This window comes from Xiphophorus hellerii, chromosome 1 (genome assembly GCF_003331165.1).
Source record: "Xiphophorus hellerii strain 12219 chromosome 1, Xiphophorus_hellerii-4.1, whole genome shotgun sequence".
NCBI classification, from domain to species: Eukaryota; Metazoa; Chordata; class Actinopteri; order Cyprinodontiformes; family Poeciliidae; genus Xiphophorus; species Xiphophorus hellerii.
The window spans coordinates 11,733,226-11,748,982 of record NC_045672.1 but is presented as its reverse complement, the minus strand read 5'-3'; the positions used below and the strand labels follow the sequence as shown (position 1 = coordinate 11,748,982).

Here is a 15,757-nt window from a genome sequence, read left to right as displayed (position 1 = left end):
TGATGCAGCTTTTGGCATTGGAAAGGTGAAGTGTGAAGCAAAGCGGAGCATATTTTGAAGAAGTCAGCTTGAAAACACAGACGCACATCAAAAACATATCATGAAAGATAAATCATGTCATGTGACCGCCTGTGCCCAAAGCGCAATTGAGGCATGACCATAGGTATGTGGTAAATTTACAAAGAGGAAGTAAAAGTCAAGCAATGATAAAACTAGGTTTACTGGATGTAGACGTACTAAATTATTCTGTGCTGATGATGTTAGACCTTATTGATTGTTATCGTAAAAATGCACGAAGGACAAGGTTAATTACACTTTCCTAGAAATTTCATCATAAACTTTCAAACTCTTGCAAAACTGCTGACATTTGAAGATGTTGTTGTTGTACTAAGCCTAGTTAACATTTTATTGTCACTACCTGAGAAACATTTTAGTACCTTTGATGACCTAGTCTGGTAGATAACAGAGGCATTATGGCATTATTTGTGATAGGATTGTTGCATCATTCTGTTCAGGCAAACTTCACAGTAATGTGACAAAGTATGAGAAATTTCACCTCTGCTGTGTAACACATCTGCTAGTACATTGGCTTGAAGCTACATACTCTCATTTCCAAGCTGAGATGTAAAATCATTCAGCCAACAATTAATAGAAAACTGCCTGACCCAGCTATTGTTTTTCTCATTATGATGTTCCCAATACTCTCTTTGAACTTTAGCATTCATGGTCACTAAAACCTGTTAGAAATGGTCATGAAAAAACAGTAAAACTCAATTTAACTGGACAAATATATCATTAGTAGGCAAGGTTTTAAGCATGAGACCTGAAAACATTTTAACCTACCAAAAATTGCATGCAAACAGCTCTTTGTGATTGAAATACTGTACAGACTAACTTTGCATGACAAAAGTGGCTTGATTCATTAAGGAGATTTTACTTCAGAGACAGATTTTTTTTAGAGAAAATACTTTTTTCCTCTTTTCCAAACATGAATTCTAAAATTGCATCAAACATATTCCACATTTCTTTTGTCTGTATATGGTTTACAATCTCATCACACTATGCTGCGTGGTGCTCTGACAAAAGCCTCTTCAAATTGCACTTAAATCAAATTACTTAGACAAGTACTGATTACCAGCCCTCATTTTAACCTAATAACACTTGTAGGCCTGACCTTTCAGGCTATTCTTAGGCATTTGGAGACAGTATGTCTTTTTTTTAATTATTATTATTGGTTGTGTCATCATTAACTATCATAAACACTGAATGTTATTTTTATTTTCCTGACACTCTTCACAGTGGCTCTAAAGGGAAATTAGAACCTGCACCAGATGTAGGAGGAAGTATGTCTGTAGGCAAGAGCTAGTTTGGGTGACCAATCCAAACAAGTATCTTTTATAAATTATACTTGTTTGTATCATTTGTGACATGATACGAATGATATCAAAGTTAGGTCCACATCAACTCTAAAGTTTTTAGGCTATGTCCAAATGAAAATATGTTCTCTGAAACAATCTTTGTCCTTTTTCACAAATTCCCTACAACCAACGCATCATTTCTATAAATATTTGCATCTTAACGGCTTGTGCGTGGCACTGCAACTCAGGTACAGAAATACATATAAAACAGAGTATCACACGTGTGGAGAACAGACCTACTGTGCTTGGGGTTGAATGTTAGGTTATGGCAATGGTGAACCTATGATGGCATTGTTTTCAAGCAGTCAGTGTTGCTAGTACTAGGCTTGTAGTGTTAGCTCTAGATGGAAAGTGGGAACTAAATGTGTTGCACAGTTCTACTAATTTTCTTACTACCCAAATGAGAACCAGCTAGACCACCCAAGTGGGTTCTAAACCCACTGTGAGCCCAGGCCAGCTCACTACTCAAAACCTGACCTGAGCTAAATATATATATATATATATATATATATATATATATATTCTTAGGCATTTGGAGACAGTATGTCTTTTTTTTAATTATTATTATTGGTTGTGTCATCATTAACTATCATAAACACTGAATGTTATTTTTATTTTATTTTATATATATATTTTATATATATATATATATATATATATATATATATATATATATATATATATATATATATATATATGTATATATATATATATATATATATATACCATTGATATTGTAAGCTTACTTTAGTAACATAGAAAATACTTTTTCAAAAATATCCTTTCATCAAAAAAAAAAATAAAGCAATAAAAATAAATGCTGTGGGTGTGGTTTTAACATGTTGTAGGGTCGAAAAATGTTGTCATGCAAACATATTTAGCTCCAAGCTACCAGTGTGAAGTGAGCCAGGAGTGAATGGGTTAATCAAACTGGAAGTGCGCTGCCGCCGAAAGCCCCCTCCTTCCTGCTTCTCAATCTGCCCGGGCCCATCCTTCTCAGACGAAAGTTCCTTATTCGCAAACGGCCTGTTTACAATCAAACTCGTTCAAATTAAACGAGAGCAGCATAGCGGCTTATAGCTTTGTGAAAGAAACAACGAAGGAAAGAAAGAAACACAAGGAAGACTGGCAAATGATACAGAGGTGAGTACGTTCACGGTGTACTCATTCGAAGTAGCAACCCGCGTATCAGTTTGTAGTCGCGCAAATGTTGGAAAAAAAAATAAAGGTAATGGTCGCATTTGTGATGCATTAAAAACCTGTTTAAAGTATAATTGCAAGCCCTATGTTATTGAGGTCGAAATGACTTCCTGGAGCGGCACTGTGGGTCAACTAGTGTTGGTTTAGTAACAATCAAAGAAACATCCCCTTGACACTTTTTGGATAATAAAACAGTGTGTACAACATGTTGAAGACATCAAGCCTTGCTTCTGAATGCAATTCTCTTAGTTATTTGACACAGTCTTGACACATGATACCAGACATTCCTCTTGTGCTCGAGTGTTTTTTTCCCCCCAGCCTGTCAATATCTTACTGTGCCTGTCTTGGTAAAGTGTAACAGTCCCAGCTCTGTCCGATAAACTGTCCCATCCTCTCATAAATTCCTTTGTACCTCTGGATTGCACAACATGTCTGTGTTGGTATTTTTTTCCTCATAAAAAAAAAAAGCAGAAAGGTTCATTTGTCCAGCTGTTCGTTATGAGTTTTATCCTGGGACATGCCTTGCATTCTTTAGGCTTGGGATATCCCCTCAATTTAACGCTTGGTTAAACCAACACCCCGCTCGGTTTCAGCAGGCCCAGGCCTGTTTGTAGACAACACTTAATATAAAGTCCAACTTTCTTTGTTTATCAAAAGATGGCCCACTGGCAAGAATACATGATAATTCTTAAGATACACACTGATTAATTTCACACTGTTGCAAGTAGAGGTAAATGTTGTGGCAAAAATGAAAACAAATCTAGGTGGAACCTTTTCAACTATTTATCATGTTGCATTTGATTTAATTATGTGACAAACACACATAATTATGTAGCTCCTAACTGTGAAGTGGAAAGAAAAAAAATTGCATAGTGTATGTTAACAAATGATTACCAAAATCCGTGGCGGCCATTAACATAAATGGCCTCATACAGATAGAGTTTAAATTATGGAGAAGAGGAAAGCAAGTTTAGGTTCTGAAAGAAAATCTAGTAGTTTGAACGCTTCTCAGTTCACCATCTAAAATGGATGTGGCAGACCTGTGAAGCTACCAAGACATAGCGAGGAAACATTAATCAGAGAAGCAGCCAGAACACCCACAAGAACTCTGGAATAGATTCAGATGTTTGAATCTATTTATAACACAACGTTAGTCAATTAAAGTTTGCCTCATTCCATGTAGGTCACACAACAAATACTGTAGAAGTTGGTGTTCGTGTCAGATGACGGAGACAGAAATAAAAGTTGGCCCACGTACAAAATGTTATTTGCAATGTAATACAGAAAAATCACCATCAATACAGAGTTCCACAACGTCAAAGCTGATGGCAAGTCGGAAGGAAGAGCATGGGCTAAAAATCGAAGTGTCAACATGTGATCGGAGCACATTAAGGTTTCTGGTTGTAATGTAAGCGCATGTACAGAAAAGTTAGAATTAGTTTGCATTAGGGATGTGCCAATCATTTCTCTTTTTTTTTTCTTTGCCTCCAAGTCCTTTGATTTTGCGTATCAGCCGATACCAAGTCCCGATCCGATATGTCATGTGTAACTTGCATAGTTGTTCATGTGTGATCCAGGCAGGAATATCAACGCTGGCAAGGTCAAAGTGACTAAAAAAAATACTCAAAACATTTAGAGCTACAAATTCATTAAATAATTTAATAAATTTAATTTAGTAATGTAAATACTCTTCCTGAACATAGACTATATATATATAATATCAAAATCAATGAGAAGAGGTTAATCAGAGGCACACACAGTGGAGAAGATGAATCAGTGACTGAGGCCGTGTGAATGAAATGCAGGGATTTATTTTGTTGTGACAGGTCAGGTTTCAAAAAAAAAAACATTAGGTAACATGAAAAAATATACTTGCATAATATTTACTGTAATCCAGATCCGGATCACCGGCAGCTTTGCACATGCTTGATTCCTATGCAATGTTTGAATTGAGCAGGTCTCCTCTCTGCTCTACTGCAGGCTGCTGCATGACGAGTCTGCTGTTAGTCAGACTGACCGCCTACAACTGTTTCTGAAGGGGGAGAGACTCACGGCAGCTCTCACTGCAACTGCAGTACGATCGGTGCCTTCCCGTTTTGTCCAATAAACCAAAGAAAGTTGCTAGATTTGTCAAAGTTGCTAGAGTGGTCTGAAAAGTCTTTAAATACATCGACAACTCCACTAAATTGGCAAAAATGCTTCCATTTCAAGCTGATTACATGTTTTGCTAGCTTTACGGCCGTCACTGCTGCAAAGTGTTACTCGTGTTGTTTCGAAACATTAAAGTACCATCGCATAACTTTTATCGTTCTGTTTTCATTCCTATTTAGTTTAAGAATAAATATACATATGGTCATGATGTGACACCCGATTCCGATCGAGCCTTAAACTCCCTGGTTGGGTCTGATTTCCAATCATGCTATCAAATCAAGACATCCTTGGTTTGATACTTTTGTAAGAATCTGTAATCTTTGTTTCTTTTCAGAAAAGAAAAGAAACAAGACTTGATAAAAATCACTAACACAGTAGAGAATGTAATGCAATAAATATTTCTTTACAGACATTAGACTTTGAAGTGTCCCAACTCAGAAACTGTTTTTCAATTTTAAAGGTTACGAAACAATGACATTCTGATTAATTGCACTCCTTTTAGATCAAAGGTCATTTATGAACTTAGGAGAAACGTCTGGCACATAGCAGAGAACAACAATAAACGGAATGTCCGTTAAAGATAATTCAATTATATCTAAGCTTCAAAACATTATCAGCACATTCATACTGCCCAACCCCCCAATTCCAGGTAAATTACGTCTTCTCGCCTAGTTCACGTCACAAGGTTATTTATTAAAATAGAAATGATTAGCTATGTGATCATTACCATGTTCATTGTATGTAGACAAGTACACACATCTGACATGCTTACTGCATTTCAGAGAACCATTCTACTTGGTATAAATGCTAATAAATACTTCAAGTAATGTAACCTCATAAATTCACAATATTCACATAAGAGTGCAGAATTTTGATTTAGTGGCTGATAAGAACTCGGTAAACCTGTGGAGAATAAGTAATATTTCTTGAGGCATTAGATTTACAGCGGCCACTACCCTTTTTATTAGCATTGGTAGCGCTAACTGTGGCACAGGTGACTTTGAAAGGTGAGGCTGCTGTAAATATTTTACCACGCAGGTCGCCTGTGACTCAGGGAAAGGCTTGGATTTATTTTACTACAGTGAATTTTATGTTCCTTCAGTTCTCTGAAAAGCTGGACTATGAAACCTTAAGCAGTAGAGGCGTCTGAGGTGAGACTATAGAGAGCAGTCTAACTTCAGTCGCCACCTAAGAGACACAAGAATTAGGCGTTCTCATCACTGTAAGCCTTTCTGTAATCTTAAAGGGAGAAATAAGTATTTTTATATGCATTTATATTCCTTTATCTTTTTTTTTTAAAATTAAACTTCCCAGTTTGTTCTCCTGCTAATATGCCTTTCTCTCCACAGTGTTTGACTTCACTAGGACCTGATCTGACTGAAGTATTGACATTTAAACAAAATGCGATCCACTGTGGACGGCCCCCCTGGAATAGTAGTGACGACCGTCAGCAGCAGCAGCAACACCAATAACAACAACAACACTAACCAGATGAGCAACCGAGAAAACAATGGAAATTCAGGCTCACAGTATGCTCTGTGTGCTTTGGGAGTCGGCCTCGTCGCCCTCGGAGTAGTGATGATTGTGTGGAGCTTGGTGCCCGCAAACACAGGTTTTAATAACAGCAGCAGCGGTTCAGGGGGGGATGATGGAATCGATGGCAAGAGAAATAAAGCGTCCTCTGTGGCCTTTGTGCTGGCTGGCTCCGGGGTGGCTATGCTGCTGCTGTCTCTGTGTCTGGGATTGAGGAACAAACAGCGGGAGCAGCTGAGACGCCAGGAGATCCAAAACCAGAGAGACGCGGCGAGGGAGCAGGAGGAGAGAGAAACGTGAGTTTACTCTGCTTGCGACTTGACCTCATTTTATTGGTGATTGTGTGTTGACAATCGCCAAATGTTAGACTGAAGTCTGTTTAGAGAACAGAAAGTCTTCTTTTTATGAGAGTTTTTCTTTATTTTCTCCTAAGTTTTTACTTAATAGCTGACTTGCTAAAGCTTATGGAGAGATGTTGTGGGCATTATAAAATGATAAAGAATGAAAATGGTTGAGAAAATGTAGGTTAATAGTAATTAGTATCATTTTCATAGTTTTTAGTATCACAATTAAATATTTTATTGATATTGTACAGCCTCAGATGAGTGATTCATGAGAGTGAAAACAAACATCTTGTATAATTTGAGAGTTGTATTGCTTTATCAAAGATTTTATTTATATTCTGTTGTAAATTCTGTTGAAAAGTAAAACTCATTATGTAGTCATATTCATGACAAACAGAATTTATTTATTTATATGATTATTATGACGTTTTGGTACAGACATGTTGTTCTTTGGCTCGGGTAAGGCTGCTGACTCCTTACCCAATGAAAAGTGACTGTTTGCAGATAGTCACTGACACCCTCCACAAGGAGAGTTAGTCATAAAATATTAATGCTAAAGATGCCAGCTTTTCAGAACTCTGTAAGCAAACATATTAATTAAAAGTTTAGATGGAAGGAAAAAGAAAAGGGTGGTTGAAAAAAGGGATAATCACAGGATTGTGACGCTAAGCCCACTCCTGTACCAGAGATGACTTTAGAAGTATCTTACCTGAGTTGATAAAGAAAAGGACTGGTCTGTTTGTTACAAGAAACGTGTGGTTTTAAGACTCCCAGCAAGTCATTACAGAAGTTAAAAATATTTTGGTAATTTCTGTGTGTTTCTACTCCACTGGATTTGGCCATGATATTTTCACTCAAGTGTTTTTATCCCATTAAAATTTCACGACAGCTTTCTGTCATTACTTGAAAAGATGCATTTGGAAATATTTACATTTCTGATATCAGTGAAGTTTCAGGAAGCTAATCTACAGCTTTAATTTACGAGTCTGCTGAATCATTCTTGGTTTAACTACATACATACAGAAATTGTGTTGGGAATTTGACAAATAGGTGATTTTTTATTTTTTTTCCCAGAGCTGTGTGTGGTTCACATGACCTTTAATTTATGTATTTACAACTCTGCAGGGCTGAGGAGCGGGCCCAGCGCTACGCAGTACCAAGCTACGAGGAGGTGGTAGGCAGCGGGCAGTACCCTGTCCGTCAGAGCAGCCTTCGTCCAAGCGTCTCCCAGCTGCCGTCCTACGATGACCTCGTCCAGGTCGACGGCATCCAGTATGAAAACGAGGTCGCCGACGTCAACTCCACCATTCCTCAACCTGCCCCGGCTTGTAGCTCTCCCAGCGCTACTATTTCTACATCAAGCCATAGACCTGGGAAAAACAACCGCAATTTCCTCCCCATCAAAATCCGAAGGATTAAGTCAGAAAAGCTTCCCATGAAAAACACGGGGAGCTCTCAGCCAGCAGCTGGAATCAGTATTGAACCTCTTACCCCTCCGCCACAATATGAAGATAAGGTGCCTCCACTTTAAGGTCAGTCTGCTGTTTAAAGCTATTGACTGAAGTTCCTAGTATCCTCCATGGCCAACCTTTGTGGATATGGATGTGCTTTGTTCAGCCAAGAACTGAAGGAGGATTCTTTCTTTGAGCTGAAGAATGTTATATTTTCACATTTGTCATCATGGCTCCTGACTGTAAAGTGCTGTTTTTTTATGGACCTTACTGGATCACTCCGTTAAGTGACAAAGTTTTGCCAAACTGTGGCATATCGGTTTTCAGCTTTAGAAACCACCTTGACTTTGTACTGATTTTACAGGTGAATCGATGGTAGTATAGTGGAGCTCATGAGATGTTAGAGAGAGGATGCTTTTAGGATTTTTCTATAAAAAAATGGATCCATGCACTCATTTTGTGAGGTCATTTATGCCACGTTTAAAGACCTTTTATTGCTTTCAGTACTAAACCAAACATGGACCGTAACATTGGTAAAACCGTGCTACCATGTTACCTGGAAGCCTTTGAAGATGTCAACAAAAGTAGTAAGTCATACCTTGAGAGTTTTCTCTAAAAGGGGAAAAAACACATTCTGATGACCAGAAGCATTTGATTCTTAATAAGAGTCCAGATTTGAGGTTCTCTGAAACTCTGGCTGAGATTGTACCAGCTTATAACTTGGTCTTTCCCTTGATAGAAATTAATTTGCTCACTTTGGAACTACTACTCTTTAAATAGTCCATACTGGGTCTTAACACCTTGGTAAAAGATGTGTAAAAAACTATAAATTATTATTTTTTACTGTGGTAATATAATCTCAAAATAAATTCAAATTACTCTAGTTCTCTAACAGTGATCCTTAGGAATTTCTTTTAACTTTATTACCATTCTCCTCACTTTGCTTGGTGGCAAGACAAACTTGGGTTTATGACAAACCGACATGTCACAATTCCAATTATGTACACAGTTTTTATAATTGCTTGGACTGTAATCATAAGCAAGTTTACGGGGAGGTAGCAGTTTCTTAGTTTATGCAGATCAACGTACATCTGCTTTACTTGAAAGGCAAGTTTTTTGGTCTTCCCTACGTTGAAGAATGGATAAGAAAACTAGACCTTTATGTCAAACATTACCAATTGATCAATCCTAGACAATGAACAACTGAGACAAGTAATGTTGGGTATTAAAAGTGCTTCAGCTGCATTTATTTGATAGAAATATTTAGGGATTTGAATACAGATTGAACCAGTATACTAAAAATAATGACTGGATTTTTTTTTTCCACTCCGATAAAACAATTGTGATCAAAGCAAGGCTTTATATACATTTCTACCAGGGGTGCCAGACTCTCTGGACTCATATGTTTACATGTGTAATAAATAGATAAGGCAGAAACAAAATAGATGTTAGATACTTTGGTGCAATTCAAGTTTCATACACAAGTAAAGTGAGTCTTTTATAAAAGCAGAAGTTGCGAGGGACCATTGATGTTTGAAACCTATTTGCACTCCCAGCTTGTGTAGTAACTTTGGTCACGGTGGTAAAGTTGTGTTTGGTGACCAGTCAAAAGACGTCACTTTAAAGGAGGAAATTAGTTCTCCGGGAAGCTTAGATTTTTACAAATATGCTGAGATTAGACTTTGAACGCATCAATGAACACCCTCCAGCTGTACTCACCAAAAGCATCTTTACTCCAAGAATTAACTTGTAAGCCTTTTCTAAAGAAATTGCGTGACTCCGTTGTTGTTTCAGAACAGTGCTGCTGCTTCTGCTCTTGCACACAGCGTGATACTGAGAGATGTATAGGCGGGAAGATGTTTGCAGGAACTTGGTGAATAGTTGAAAGCCTGCTCTCAGTAGCCATGGCGAAGATGTGAAAGCATGCAGTATAGTCTCTCCTTCTCAGGGCTTGTTTTTTTTCTTACTCCTGACTGGTAAACACAAAGACTCTGAGTGTGCAGCTGCAACACAATAACAGCAGCTGCTCTCTGGCTTGCTGATCATCATTCCTTCAACCACAACTTGACCTGCAGGACTGTTTTCATTCTGAAAGTATGCAGGGAAAGAGATGAAAATAAAAATAGATGGTCTCTAGGCTTTTTCTTTTTCAAGGATATAACTTGTGTTACAGCAGTATGCCGACCTGCCAGTACGCTCTCTTTCTCCTCCTTCATTTTTTCTTTTTAATTTTAGAAATAAGCAGTGGATGCCAAAGTGACTCATGAGTTATTTAAGTCAATGTTACTCATTTTGTGAAATTGCACACTTTTGCTTTTTCTCTTTTTGTTTTGAAGAAGAAAAAGCCCTCTACACTAGTGTTTCACAGTTGTATTTTTGAAGGCTGAAACTGTCCTCAATAACTGGACCTCAGCAATGTACTTATTTTATTTTTATTTTTTTTTTTGCAAACAATCAGTTTAGATCAATTTTATACACAAGTTGTCAAATTGTTTTACATTAATTGTAAGTATTTGGTTGTAGGAGTCACTTTCTTTTTTTGTACAATAATGAGTGTGTTGTCATTTAATGTTCTCTTTTTATGACTACAGTTTATATATTTTATAAGTGCAGTGAAAAAAAAAATCTTGTCTGTGTTTATACAAATGTATTTTTCCCCAGAAGTTTGAATAGTCATTTATCTCATGAATATTTATGATAAATAAAGAGGAAGCATTTGTTTATTAATATCTAGGATTCTCTCAGTGTATTTTATTGATGTTTTTCACAAAATTATGCAATAATCTAATTTTATAAACTGTGGAAAAGTCAAATATAGCCACAAACGTGATCTGGTTAGGTAGTCAATTCTTGTACATTTAGAATACTACTATTTTTTAATATTACATTTTAAGGTCCTTACATTTCACTAGGTGCATTTTTTACATTTGCTAGCTGTTCTTATCAGCAGCATCTTTAGTTGGTGCTCATTACCTGCAGAGGAAATAAAAGAGAACACAAAAAATTCCCTGATTTTTAATAATTGATTATTTTTTTTTTAGTCAAAAGGTAATTGCAGAAATAAACAGCTACTCACTTGTTTAATCCACCAAACATACGAGCTGACTGGTGTAAAGACCGTGGGCTTCTGCAGAACATTGCAACCCTCACCAGAACCGAAGCTCACGATGCCGTGGACGTCCCAGGAGCCATCTGGGTTTGGGCAATTCAGAGGGCCACCAGAGTCTCGCTGCAGGTTAGTTAGTTGTTAGCTGGCAGTTTAAAAAGCGAGTCTAAATGTTACGCCTTTCTCCTTACGTTAAGTGAAAATAGGAAGAAAAACACAAATTCCTAAAATTTGTGTATTTTTAGGAATACACGGATTGTTAAATTCTAATGCAACCTCACGTTACAGCCTGCGGTGATGCCATCTCCTCCAGCGCAGACCATTTTCTCAGTTGCCAGGACATTCCACCAGTCGGGCTGCGAGCAGACATCATGGCCGACTACAGGCAGGAAAGCCTGCTGAAGAATATCAGCTGTCTCAGGTGAGAAAAAGTGCAAATTTTGACTTTGGTTAAACAGCATTAGGCTTTAAGGATTTTTGCCTATGGTTAAAATAACCATTATACATGTAATATTAAAGCAGTTTTTCTTTACAGTCTTATTCAGTGAGAAATTAGTGTATGTCAGTATGCATAAGATGCTTCCGTAATCACATTGTTTTCAGTGCCTTCCAAAAGTATTAATATGGCTTGAAATTTTAACATTTAAAAATAGTAGATTTTATTTATTTATTTATTTTGAGTGCGTGAGGAATAGTTGTTCTTTCAGCTTAGCAGTAGATGTCTGAAGGTCCTCCCAAGTTAAAATGGTGGTCTTGACTGCTTTTCAGATTAATGCTGTCCTTTTCCTGCCTTTGAGTGGATCTCCATTGTTTATGTGTTTCCAGATTATGGATATGTTTGTGACAATATTTTCACTTTAATCTTCTCCTTACCAACTGCGTGACTTCTGAAAGCACCAGATTTTATTCATAGGTAAGTGAATAAAGGTGGGTGAAAGAAAAAAAAATGCAAAATAAGCTTTTTACATTTCCGTTTGTGAAGAAATTCTGCCATACTCTTAAATGCTACTTTTGTTGGTCTCTCCCATAAAGGTTTGTTGTTGTACTATGTGGCAACTGTGTAAGCTCAAGTAATGTTGACAGTTTTGGAAGGAAGTTTTGGACTTCAGCTCCATAAATGTACTATTCTACAAAATGAACACGCCCACTAGGTGACTGCTCATAGTACTCATGCATAATTCAGGACCCAACCTTTTGTCCAACCTTTGGTTTAGCTAATAGTTAAGCTTTGTCTTATTTCTCTTTGAATCACTCACTTGAAAGACGCCCCCAGCCAGTGACAAGACAAGGGGTCCCATGTGGGAGGACGACATCCCGGTCTGGAAGGCACGCAGGTGTGATTGTATCAGACAAAGCAACAGGGGAAGACAGCTTTATCAGAGCAGTGTCATTCCTGCAAAAAAAGCAAATCAATACATTTATGTCCAAGAGGTGAAAAGAAAGTAGCCTCATCAGTTTTTACAGTTTGGATCACCTATGAAATAGCATTCACTGTTAAGCGATACCTCACACTCTTCCACATTAAGAAGTGGTTTAAGAAAATGTTGCGGTTACCGGCTGAGCAGGATGTTATAGTCTTCATGAGTAATGACCTTGGCTGCACTGCAAGCCACTGAGCCTTCCTCAGTGGCCTTCAGACTGTGCTTCCCCAGCTCCACTCTGTAGTCGTCGACTTCACTGTAAGAACGGCAACCAGCAAAGCTCAGGGATTCAGAAAGCGAAACAGATTGTTTTTTGTGTGTAAATATGTGCTAGACGGATGATCAGTATGACAAAATTCAGGGATCTTCCAGTTATTTACCTTTACAGTCTTCTGAGCTTCTCAAAAACACAAAAAAGGTTTTTTTTTTTTTGTTGGAACAAGATCAAATTTTTATCTAAAGTCATATGCAGCAAAATATAATATGAATTTCAATGATATGGGTTTGTACAATTAAATGTACCTTTTCACAAATAACTTTAAAGCAAGTTTTGACGATACTTTTCATTAAGCCATGTTTCTTAAAAAAATTCTAATTGGTCTGACATAATATTCTAATCTTCAATGTGTTTTCATTAGCTGCAAGTTGAAAATTGCAATCAGAAATAAAGGTTTGAAAACATTCTGTCCATAGCATGCTGTGCTTCACATAGTGAATTAAATTACTGAAATCAATGTTCAATAAGCTAATTTACCTAAAATGCCTTGACATCTAGTCATTTTTTTAGGATTGAACATCCAGAGAAAAGGCTTGTGTTTTTCTGCTGTTATTTACAAGATTTCACGATTAGATCTACAACAAATGTATCGAATGTCATCTTGGTTCAATGTTCAAGGTTATCATAGAGTACAAAATTACAAAATGTAACTGTGAAGGAATTTGTGCAAAAACCCAAATCATAACAGAAAGCAGAAAGGCAACAGAAAATCTATCATGTACTCAATTAAACTATGGTGGACGCATTAAAAAGCATCACAAATAAATTAATAAAAATATGTTACTGGTTTTCAGGCTGACGCTGCAAATGATAAACTTTCTGTCTATGTGTTTGGTGCACAGTTAGAATAAAGAAATATAAGACATTGATTGAAGTGTCTTAAAGCTTTCTCTCTCTACGTTACATCACATTACGTTATATTGGTCCTGACTGGAACTCACTTGATGCAGTGTGCAGCAGTCAGGACCCACTCTTGGGAGATGAGGGTGCCTCCACAGACATGACTCTAGCGCCCTCTGCTGTTCGACTGCAGCGATACCTCAAACACCGGGAATAATATGAACAGATGCATTAAATCACATAAAAAGCACATAAATGAATCAGAATTTCAAGTTCTTCTTGACTAGCTAAAATGGTAATGCGAGACTGTGCTGCTGCCGGGAATCAGAACACATTTAAAGCAGGTCTAATACCTGCCAGGGCCAGCTGTGGGGTCTGACGTCCTCTCCTGCAACTACCATACGCTGAATCAGAAACATGATGCTATTTCCTACTTATAAAATTGGATATACTTAGTGATATTTTTGAAACAGTATAACATTTTCACAACAAAAAGCAAATGCCATCAGTTTTAATGTACTTATCTAGTAAATATTTTAGGAGTCTTCCCAAACAATCTGACCTATGGATTTAATTGACAAATACAAGGCAGTCAAGGCAAGAACAACAAGCAACTTATTGAAACAGATTTACTCTCTTACCACCAGCCACGACAACAGCAAGAACCAACAGCCTTTTCACAACTGATGACGCGTGTATAGTGTTACATTTAAAAAATAGTGATATATTTGCGCCGTCATAGACCGACCGCAGCTGACTGCTTCTGTTGCTGTTGTGAGAAACGTGCAGAATGTCAAACAGATGTTGAAGACTAAGAACATGGCAGATGGTTGGTGATAAAATTTTCCCATCACTTGTGAATGTGAGGTTTGTTTCGACTATTGAATTAGAGCCACTCTGCACTCCATGTGTTCGCTACAAGTTGGTTCGTCAGAAGCAACAGAAATCCAATTAAATCCCCTACATCTAAGCATTATTAGTAGTGGCACAGTTAGTTTGTGGACATGACCCACTCTAAGTTGTGTTTTTTTCTTACATGATACAGTGCGCGGCAGTCAGGATCCACTGTACCTCCCCACAGGAATGTTGCCACTCACCGTCAATCTTGCAATGCAAAGAAACCTGAAACAAGTAAGGAAGTTTCATGGTTTGGTTGGTGTTACTTTATATTTTAAAAAGAAATATTAATGGTGTATCCTGCATGGAATTTTATGGTTTTTCCGTAATTCAATTCACTTTTAACTGCTGCTGTTTTTAGTTAAATGAATGTGTGTGTGTAAAGTTTTTTTCTATACAAACTATACAACTTAATTATTTTCAAAGTTTTCTGTTTTTAGTTAAAAAAAATATTATTTAGTATTTGCCTTTCTGCTTTATAGGCACTATAAACTTGCCTTCTGTTCTCTGATACACTCAGTCGCAAATATTTCTTTTATATTATTTCAAGTCATTTAGGGATATTCTGCTTAGCTAAGTGACATTTTGCACTTTCAATTTACCTGTCAGGGCCAGCTGTGGGGCCTGACATCCACTCCATTAACCACTTGATTCACCACTGGCTGGACAGTGGGACTCACGCACCCGTATACTGAAGGGATTCACACAAAGACAGAAAGAAATTATTTAAATTGCACATGCAAACACACAGCCTTTAGTATGCGTGCAGAGAAAGGTTGAATAAGTTCTGTGCTGCTTACCGCCGAGCAAGCACCACAGACCTCATTCTGGCTGTATCTCCGCAGTTTGGAGTTGAAATGTCAGACTTATTTTTGCCCATTACGATCATATGTAACCTAGGAAACGTGTTCTCCGTTTTTCCATTTGTGCACTTTGCAATTTGATGAAATTTCAATAGGTGGGTGTCAGAAAAAGCCTCCACACTGAGAGATGTAAACAAGTTAGCGATTTCTGAACTTGTCAGCAGGATCCATTCCAAATCTAGCACCCCTACGCATCTCATTCTTTAACCAAATAAAACTTTTAAGTAATGAAAGACACAGTTGATGACATGCGACA

The 15,757-nt window shown here is 37.4% G+C and overlaps 1 protein-coding gene and 2 long non-coding RNA genes across 7 annotated transcripts; 2 read left to right on the top strand and 1 right to left on the bottom strand.

Moving 5' to 3' along the window:
- The first annotated feature begins 2,372 nt into the window (after nucleotides 1–2,372).
- Nucleotides 2,373–10,826, top strand: tmem51a (transmembrane protein 51a). Of its 3 annotated transcripts, XM_032571776.1 has the most exons (4): nucleotides 2,373–2,561; nucleotides 4,599–4,692; nucleotides 6,119–6,598; nucleotides 7,772–10,826. In XM_032571776.1, the coding sequence occupies exons 3-4, from the start codon at nucleotides 6,171–6,173 to the stop codon at nucleotides 8,175–8,177; spliced, it is 834 nt and encodes a 277-aa protein (XP_032427667.1). In that variant the 5' UTR covers nucleotides 2,373–2,561; nucleotides 4,599–4,692; nucleotides 6,119–6,170; the 3' UTR covers nucleotides 8,178–10,826. The 3 variants fall into 3 exon arrangements, with proteins under 3 accessions (XP_032427667.1, XP_032427658.1, XP_032427649.1); XM_032571767.1 differs by lacking the exon at nucleotides 4,599–4,692 and having other exon boundaries at nucleotides 2,374–2,561; XM_032571758.1 differs by lacking the exons at nucleotides 2,373–2,561; nucleotides 4,599–4,692 and adding an exon at nucleotides 5,613–5,991.
- On the bottom strand, nucleotides 10,546–11,282 carry LOC116725663 (uncharacterized). Its single transcript, XR_004340443.1, has 2 exons — nucleotides 11,174–11,282; nucleotides 10,546–11,070 (listed from the first exon to the last, which is right to left on the bottom strand). It is a non-coding gene; the product is annotated as an uncharacterized LOC116725663 (long non-coding RNA).
- Nucleotides 11,094–15,034, top strand: LOC116725651 (uncharacterized). Of its 3 annotated transcripts, XR_004340440.1 has the most exons (4): nucleotides 11,094–11,332; nucleotides 11,492–11,624; nucleotides 12,029–12,116; nucleotides 14,787–15,034. It is a non-coding gene; the product is annotated as an uncharacterized LOC116725651 (long non-coding RNA). The 3 variants fall into 3 exon arrangements; XR_004340439.1 differs by having other exon boundaries at nucleotides 11,217–11,332; nucleotides 11,492–12,116; XR_004340438.1 differs by lacking the exon at nucleotides 14,787–15,034 and having other exon boundaries at nucleotides 11,492–13,770.
- Nucleotides 15,035–15,757: the final 723 nt, after the last annotated feature.